Raw genomic sequence first — 9,441 nt, 5'->3', positions numbered from 1 at the left:
AACGATGACAGTTAGGGAGGGAGGAGCCTCTGTCTTCAGGCCAGCCCCTGATGGTACTGGGCCAGCCTTAATTAATTAAAAGCCCTTAATTAATGGGATCTTGGTCAAGGGTGAAAAGGGCACTAGGAAGTTTCCCAGATTCATGTTATGGAGCACTCCCCAGACTCCCTTTTATCTGTGGCATGGGATAGTGGGCAGTTTCCCTCCTCCTCTTAGCCAAGAGAGACTACCTAATAAAACTAAAAGGAGAGCATCGCGAAAGTGTGAGTGTGACGGTCGGGATGAGAAAGTCTCCTGACCTGCCTCTGCAGCCTATGGGGGCTCATTTTTTTGTGCTAGCTGGATTGTTTGTCATGGTGCAGGGCTCAGTCTTTCTGGGCCCATACTCAGCATAATCGCGGTACCCAGAAGGGGACCTGAAAGGCGCAAACTCAAGGCAATTGTAGGTGCCCGGATCCTACTCATGGGTGACTGTGCGGAAATTGCCAGGGGAGGCCAAGGTGCAACATGGTTTCTCCCAAGCAATAACGGTGGCTGCTTTTGGAGCCTGACCACAAGAGGGGCAACGAATCTGCTGTTGGCATTGAGAGGAAATCCTGCCTCCTTGTATTGGTCCACATGTGACCTCCATTTTTCCCTCAGTGAGAGGACCAAAGGGAAGAGGTAGAGAGGTAGAGGAGACACAGAAAGTAAACTGGGTCCCCAGTAGTGCTCTTCCTGAATACCTGGGAGAGAGAGAGTAGCGAGAGAGAGCATGCTGGCTTCTGCAGTGGACAGACTTCACCCAGGGATGCTTTTCTAAATTGGCGAAGGAACCCACTAGTTTCCCTAAGTTTCAAAGGCTATTGCTCTGAGTTGTGCTCAAGTAGAGAAGTAGAGTGGGGCATGTTGCCAAACAGATTTAACCACCCATCCCACATGGGCTGGCCTGCTCAAGTTTGGCCAAGAGGGGCCTGTGTGAGGAGTGTCAGCGTAAAGGCTAAAGATTGGATTTGATTGATTGATTGAACATTTTATTTCATATAACCGCCGCCGTTCCTATGATCGCACGGCGGTTTAAACAAACAAAATGAAGATAACAATAGACAGTACAGATTACAGATTCCTCACCCCCTGGAGGCAACGCCGCTCCGGCGGCAAGGAAGACGCTCTGGGCCGCTCTCGCCCAGGTGGAAAGCGGGCGGGCGGGCAATTAGGGAGGGAGGCGCCTCTGTCTTCAGATAGCCCTGATGGGACTGGGCCAGCCTTCTCTCTCCCTCAGAGGCCAACGATGACAGTTAGGGAGGAGGAGCCTCTTTCTTCAGGCCAGTCCCTGATGGGACGGGCCGCCTTCTCTCCTCCCGCAGAGGCCAACGATGACAGGTAGGGAGGAGGACCTCTTTCTTCAGGCTAGCCCCGATGGTACTGGGCCAGCATTATCTCTCCCTGCAAGACCGAAATGACAGTTAGGGAGGGAGAGACCCTTCTTCAGGAGGCCAGTCCTGATGGGACTGGACCAGAGCCTTCTCTCCCTCAGAGGCCAATGATGACAGTTAGGGAGGAGGAGCCTCTTTCTTCAGGCTAGCCACTGATTTACTGGGCCGAGCCTCTCTCTACCCAGAGAGCCAACGATGACAGTTAGGGAGGAGGAGCCTCTTTCTTCCAGGCTGTCCCTGATGGTACTGGGCCAGCTTCTCTCTCCCTCAGAGGCCACGATGACAGTTAGGGAGGGAGGAGCCTCTTTCTTCAGGCTAGTCCCTGATGGTACTGGAGCCACCTTCTCTCCTCCCCAGAGGCCAACGATGACAGTTAGGGGAGGAGGAGCTTTCTTCAGGCTAGCCCCCTGATGGTACTGGGCCAGCATTCTCTCTCCCTCAGAGGGCCAACGATGACAGTTAGGGAGGAGGAGCCTCTTTCTTCAGGCTAGCCCCTGATGGTACTGGGCAGCCTTCTCTCTCCCTCAGAGGCCCAGTCGTGACAGTTAGGGAGGGAGGAGCCTCTTTCTTCAGGCTGCCCCTGATGGTACTGGGCCAGCCTTCTCTCTCCCTCAGAGGCCGAACGATGACAGTTAGGGAGGAGGAGCCTCTTTCTTCAGGCCAGTCCTGATGGTACTGGGCCAGCCTTCTCTCTCCCTCAGAGGCCAACGATGACAGTTAGGGAGGGGAGCCTCTTTCTTCAGGCTAGCCCTGATGGTACTGGGCCAGCCTCTCTCTCTCCCTCAGAGGCCAACGATGACAGTTAGGGAGGAGGAGCCTCTTTCTTCAGGCTACCCCTGATGGTACTGGGCCAGCCTTCTCTCTCCTCTCAGAGGCCGAAGATGACAGTTAGGAGGGAGGAGCCTCTTTCTTCAGGCTAGCCCCTGATGGTACTGGGCCAGCCCTCTCTCCCTTCAGAGGCCGAAAGATGACAGTTAGGGAGGGAGGAGCCTCTTTTCTCGGCTAGCCCCTGATGGTACTGGGCCAGCCTTCTCTCTCCTCAGAGGCCAACGATGACAGGGAGGGAGGAGCCTTTTCTTCAGGCTACCCTGATGGGTACTGGGCCAGCCTTCTCTCTCCTCAGAGGCCAACGATGACAGTTAGGGAGGGAGGAGCCTCTTTCTCAGGCTAGCCCCTGATGGTACTGGGCCAGCCTTCTCTCTCCCTCAGGGCCAACGATGACAGTTAGGGAGGAGGACCTCTTTCTTCTAGGCTAGCCCTGATGGACTGGGCCAGCCTTCTCTCCCCCAAGGGACCGAACGATGACAGTTAGGGAGGGAGAGCCTCTTTCTTCAGGCTAGCCCCTGATGTACTGGGCCAGCTCCTCTCTCCCTCAGAGGCCGAACGATGACAGTGGGGAGGGAGGAGCCTCTTTCTTCAGGCTCGCCCCTGATGGTGACTGGGCCAGCCTTCTCTCTCCCTCAGAGGCCGAACGAAGACAGTTGGGAGGGAGGAGCCTCGTTCTTCAGGCTAGCCCCTGATGGTACTGAGGCCAGCTTCTCTCTCCCTCAAGGCCAACGATGACAGTTTGGGGAGGGAGGAGCCTCTTTCTTCAGGCTAGCCCTGATGGTACTGGGCCAGCCTTCTCTCTCCTCAGAGGCTGAACGAAGACGTTAGGGGAGGGAGCCTCTTTCTTCAGGCTAGCCCCTGATGGTACTGAGCCAGCCTTCTCTCTCCCTCAGAGGGCCGAACTATGACAGTTTGGGGAGGGAGGCCTCTTTCTTCAGGCTAGCCCCTGATGGTACTGGGCCAGCCTTCTCTCTCCCTCAGAGGCCGAACGATGACAGTTAGGAGGGAGGAGCCTCTTTCTTCAGGCTAGCCCCTGATGGTACTGGGCCAGCCTTCTCTCTCCCTCAGAGGCCCGAACGATGACAGTTAGGAGGGAGGAGCCTCTTTCTTCAGGCTAGCCCTGATGTACTGGGCCAGCCTTTCTCTCCCTCAGAGGCCGAAAGATGACAGTTAGGGAGGGAGGAGCCTCTTCTCAGGCCAGCCCCTGATGGTACTGGGCCAGCCTTCTCTCTCCTCAGAGGCCGAACGAAGACAGTTGGGGAGGGAGGAGCCTCTGTCTTCAGGCTAGCCCCGATGGTACTGAGCCAGCCTTCTCTCTCCCTCAGAGGCCGAACGATGACAGTTGGGAGGGAGGAGCCTCTTCTTCAGGCTGAGCCCCTGATGGTACTGGGCCAGCCTTCCTCTCCCTCAGAGGTCTGAACGAAGACAGTTGGGGAGGGAGGAGCCTCTGTCTTCAGGCTAGCCCCTGATGGTACTGAGCCAGCCTTCTCTCTCCCTCAGAGGCCGAACGATGACATTGGGAGGGAGGAGCCTCTTTCTTCAGGCTAGCCCCTGGAGTGTACTGGGCCAGCCTTCTCTCTCCCTCAGAGGCCGAACGATGACAGTTAGGGAGGGAGGAGCCTCTTTCTTCAGGCTAGCCCCTGATGGTACTGGGCCAGCCTTCTCTCTCTCTCTCAGAGGCCGACGATGACAGTTAGGGAGGGAGGAGCTCTTTCTTCAGGCTAGCCCCTGATGTACTGGCCAGCCTTCTCTCCCCTCAGAGGCCGAACGATGACAGATAATTGAGAGCCAGGCATGGCCCAGTGGTGCCAGCCAAGAATGGCCCTCATTCTTGCCTGGCAGCCTTATGCACTGCTTGCACCCAACTCTGCCTGGATGGTCCTTCAGCAGCCTTGGGCTCCATTTCCCTGGGCAGTGGCCACTCAGCTATGCCATTCCTTTTGCTTCGTGCAGATGGTGGATACCCAGTTTGTCCTCTCCTTGTGCACCGCTTCTTGGACTGCCGAGGCGCCACCACTACTTTGCCTTCTGCTACCCATTTTCGTACACGGAATGCCAGGACATGCTGGCACAGTCGGATGCCCACTTTGCAGAGTGCAGGACACCTCCCTCCTAGCAGGTAAGCACAGACTCAGGTCCGTTGCCACCACACCTTCCCACACCACACCTGTCCGGGGAGCTGGCCGGGCACAGAGGTCCCCTTGGCCAGGAACACATAGGTATCAGGGGATGGGGGTTGTCCAGAGGGGAAGCACTTGGCCATCCTTCAGAGTAAGAGGTTCTGGTTGCAGTAACTCCCAAAGTGCCAGTCTGGTGCAAGAGGGGAATGATGCCCTGTTGTTTTTCCAGAAGAGGAGGAGCGGTTGTGTTCCCCTCCAAGGTTACTAGGTCTGCTCCTGCTCTTGATATCTTGGTTTATACCTGCCTTCCCAAAAAAATGACTCAATTGGCCTCACCTAGAAACTTACAATTAGATACACACACACAAAATAAATAGGATTAAACTACAGTCAACCCTCTACTTCTGCGATGTCAACATCTGTGGATTGATTATTCGCGTTTGTCCCCATATGGCTGATGCACTCTCCTCCTCTCTCCCGGCTTTTTCCGTTTGGGGGGGAAAGCCCAGGAGGGAGGGAGCAGCCAAGAAAGGCAGGCATATGCCTCTCCCCTCCTTCCGTCTGCACTCAGTGGCCAGCAAGCCAGCTAAAGCATGGGAAGGAAAGCGGAGCAGCATGCGTGGTCCCCCCTTATTCCCGCTTGTTTTCACTTTCACAGGACTCTTGCACCCACCTAATCCCACACAAAGTGGATGTACGACGTATTCACAATATTAAGAACAATGTCAAACAAACAATTAAACTAATAAAAACAACAAAAATAGTGCAGTTTTTAAAAATGCAGATCCTCTTTAATATCCTTTCTTTAAAAACTTTCAGTTCTAGTAGCCTGTTTGAATAAAGAAAAGGTTTTCCCCACGAATGGAAGGGACAGGAAGGGAGGCATCTGCCCTTCCTGGAAAAGGTGCTCCAGAGCTGCAGGGCAGCCACCAAGAAGGCCCCGTCTTGCCTTCCATCAGCTGTATCTTGTCACGGTTGTGGGACTGAGAGGAGGACTCTGCTGAGGATCTCTGGGCCCTGGACAGTGTCCTCATACAGAGAGATACAGTCTGCCAAACAGCCTGGACATTAGCCGTACAGAGCATTCTAGGTGATAACCAACACTTTGAATTGTGCCCAGAAGCAGACTGAACAGCCAATGGAGCTGTTGCTGGAGGGACTCATGGACACCCTCTAGCCAGCCCCATTTAGCAATCTGGCTGCTCTTCTTTGGACAGCAGATGTTTCCGATCATTCTCTTCAGTGACAGGCATCTCAGGTGCACTTGGCACAGTAGCTCAGAGGATGCAAGACTGAAAAACTGAGGAGTCTCTCCCCATCACTTGTGCAGCCTTGGCTCTGAAAGAATTGGGGAGGACAACCACACTGGGGGTGCTCCCACTCCTGAACAAGGAGGAGGAGGATCCCCTCCGATGCTGGTTTCCGTAGACTAGCCCTTGTAGTATGGCAAAAACAGCTGTCACAGAACCTTGAGCCATTACCAATTCGTCCAGCTTTTAAAATACCATTGGGACATTATAGGTCATTGCCTGTGCATAATGCCTGGTGTGTTTTTACCTTGTGTTAAGGTCGAGTTCTGTGGGTGAAGGGGTGCAGTTTTCCCAAGGCAAATCTAAGGGTCTTGGTTTGCCAGCCACCTTCCTCCTCACTGCAGCAGGCCTTTCCTCTGAACAGCCATGGGATGGTGCTGCCTGGATTCTCTGTTGCTGGCTACATGGATAGCTCTTCCTTCTTCACGAGTGGCAGCCCTCCTGGTGTGGCTTGCCCTTCCCTCTGCTTCAGAAGCAGGGCATGTCCAAGTGATGTTGGGCTTTCATCCCTTTCACAAGAAGACTACCTTCATCAAAACACACCTCCTTTGAAGCAACTGACCTTTTCTTGCTGCCTTTCCCTGCTTATTCCGTGGCAGCTCAGAGCCCCTCGGGTCTTTGCCAGTGCATCTCGAGCTGTAAAAGGGCTGGAGAAAATAGGCAAACTGTCATAGAGGGAACAAGACAAATAGTGCAAGGACCCAAAAGTGGGAGGCAAAAAAACTTGCACAGGCAGCAAGTCAAGGGGACCCAGGTCTTAAATGTCTCTACCTAATGCACAGAGCATGGGAAACAAGCAAGATGAACTCGAACTCCTAGTACACAACAAAGCAAGTATGAATAAATAGGCCTCACTGAAACCTGGTGGGATGAGTCTCATGATGGAATGTGGAAATAGAGGGGTATAAACCTTTCAAGAGCAATAGGCCAACAGGAAAGGAGTAGGAATAGCACATATATTAAAGGAGATAACACACCCTGGAGCAACAAAAAACAACAACAATGTAGTATCTAAAAGGGTATAAATACCCCACTGAAAAATCTATAAATGCTAAGGTTGAATAGTGTGATAAAAAATTTCCAAAATTCCAAACCAGAGAAACATCCCTGGAGTTCTGTAATTTTATATTTGCCAAAGAAAAAGGGGGGCTTTTTTCTGCCCTTTCTGTTTGTTTTATTGGCTTTTCTCCAGGGATTAGTTTCAGGATAGTTGAAGTCACCATCACTACTACATCTCTCTTCTGAATGTGGGTCATCTGTTCTAGAAAGGCATCAACAGTTCCTCCGTCTGACTGTGGGGTCTGTAGTAGACTCCCACCGTAACATCCTTGTGTGTTCCTGCCCTTTGATTCTTATCCAGAGCTCTCCCCTGGCTTCCAGGATTGATGTCCTGGATCTCTTCCTGGTGTAAATACTCTGACATATAGTGCTATTCCTCCTCCTTCTTGTTTGGCCTATTTCTCTTAATAAGGTTATACCCGTCTATTTCCACAGATGACCCATAGATTCAGAAAAGAGAGATGTAGTATGATGGGGCGACTTCACCTACCCTGATATTTGCTGGAAGTCAAACTCAGCCAAAATCCTCAAGGGCTAGCAAATTCCTCACTTGCCTGGGAAGACTATTCATGGTCCAAAGAGTGGAAGAGCAACAAGGGGGTCAGCTATTCTGGATCTGATCCACACCAACAAGGATGACTTGGTTAAGGGGTGCAAGTGGTGGGGATCATTAGGTGGAAGTGGACCATGTTCTCCTGGGTTTGTAATACAAGTGGAAAGGAGAAGCCAGGCAGAGTCAGACACGCAATCCTAGACTTTAGGAGAGCGGATTTCAGTAAACTAGAGAAGTATTGAGGGCGATTCCATGGTCAGAAATCTAAAGATAAAGGAGTTCAGGACGGATGGGACTTTCTCAAAAGGGAGAACTGAAGGCACAATTTCAAACAGTTCCAGTGAGAAAGAAAAACAGGAGAACGTCTCAAGAAACCAGGATGGATGACTAAGGAACTTTCAACGAGCTAAGTTTGAAACGAAGAGTTATAGAAGAAATGGAAAAAGGGGAATCACCAAAGAGGAATTCAAAGAAATAGCAGGCATTTGTGGGGTAAAGTCAGAAAAGCTCAAGCGCAGAATGAACTCAGTCTTCCAGAGAGGTTAAGAAGAACAAAAAGGGCTTTTTTGGATATGTCTGCAGCAAAAGGAAGAAGAAGGAAACGGAGGTTCACGTGCGTGGAGAAGATGGCAAAATGCTAACAGAAGACAGAGAAAAGGCAGAGTTTACTCAAGACCTTCTTTGCCTCCGTCTTCTCAGAAAAGGAAAAGGGGCTCAACCTGAGGATAATGCGAGGCAAGGACAGAAAAGGGGAATCAGCACAGAATAAGTAAAGAGATAGTAGAGGAATACCTTGTTAATCTAAATGAATTTAAGTCTCCGGGACCAGATGAACTCCATCAAGGGTATTAAAAGAACTGGCAAATGTCATATCGGAGCCATTGGCATCATAATCTTTGAAAACTCCAGGAGAAGAGGAGAGATCCCATCAGAATGGAGGGGGCAAACAGTTGTCCCCATCTTCAAAAAGGGGAAGAAAGAGGATCCCGACAATGATCGTCCGTCAGTCTGCAGATCAGTACAGGAAAGATTCTGGAGCAGATCATTAAAACAGAGAGTCTGGAACATCTAGAAAGGCAATGCCATCATCACAAAAACTCAACATGGGTTTCAGAGAAAGAAGTCATGCCAGACCAAACCTAACCTTTCTTGATAAAATGACCATCTTGGTAGATGAAGGGAATGCTGTGTGATGTAGTATATCTTGATTTCAGTAAGGCCTTTGACAAGGTTCCCCATGACATACTTGCAAAACAAGCTGGTAAATGTGGGCTAGACAAAGAACTCTTAAATGGATCTGTAATTGGTTGACCGGCCGAAGCCAAAGGGTGCTCAACATGGCTCTTTTCCTTCTGGAGGGAAGTGACCAGTGGGGTGTCCAGTGGGGCTCTGTCCTGGGCCCAGGGCTATCAACACTTTATCAATGACCGGATGACAGAATTGGGAGCATACTTAGCAAATTGCAGATGACACCAAATTAGGAGGAATAGCTAATACTCCAGAGGACAGTATCAAGATTCAAATGATCTGAATAGATTAATAATAAATAATAAATAATAAAATTTTATTTGTACCCCGCCCTTCCACATAGATCAGGCGGCTACAGAATGCACCGTAGTGCAACAATATACTTAAAAAACAAGATTAAACAGCAACAGTCCATAAAAAAAATAAAAGACCCCATTAGCCCAACCTCACGGCCACGAGAGGAGGAGGGAGGCCCACAGGAGTTTAGTCGGGGAATGCCTGATTAAAAAGCTGAGCTAAAGCTAACAAATGAAATTCAACACGAACTGTAAGGTATTGCACTTAGGGGGGGAAAAATGAAATGCACCAGATATGAGGATGATCACCTGGCTGAATGAGAGACTTCCACGTGAGAAAGGGGTCTGGGAGTCCAAATAGCCACAGATTGAACATGAGTCAACAGTGCGATGTGGCAGCTAAAAAGGCCAATGGAATTTAGGTGCACAATAAAAGTATAGTGCTAGATCAAGGGAAGTCATAGTGGCCCAGTTTCAGGCCCCACCTGGAAGACTGTGTCCATTTCTGGGCACCACAATTTTAAAGGATGTGAGAAACTGGAAGCCATGTGTCCAAAGGAGGGCGACTAAAATGGTGAAGGGTCTGGGACCATGTCCTAGAGGAAGAACGAC

General features: G+C 50.8%; 1 protein-coding gene across 1 annotated transcript in view; it reads left to right on the top strand.

Annotated features, from left to right (window-relative positions):
• Nucleotides 1–4,359, top strand: part of LOC121919741 (cytosolic carboxypeptidase-like protein 5) — a 9,285-nt gene extending 4,926 nt beyond the window's left edge. The window contains 3 exon segments of the mRNA XM_042446617.1: nt 4,197–4,221; nt 4,224–4,256; nt 4,259–4,359. Coding sequence (XP_042302551.1) covers nt 4,197–4,221; nt 4,224–4,256; nt 4,259–4,359 — 159 coding nt within the window.
• Nucleotides 4,360–9,441: the final 5,082 nt, after the last annotated feature.

This window comes from Sceloporus undulatus, chromosome 1 (assembly GCF_019175285.1).
Source record: "Sceloporus undulatus isolate JIND9_A2432 ecotype Alabama chromosome 1, SceUnd_v1.1, whole genome shotgun sequence".
Classification (NCBI taxonomy): Eukaryota; Metazoa; Chordata; class Lepidosauria; order Squamata; family Phrynosomatidae; genus Sceloporus; species Sceloporus undulatus.
The sequence above is the reverse complement of the archived record's forward strand: the minus strand, read 5'-3'. Positions and strand labels throughout refer to the sequence as shown.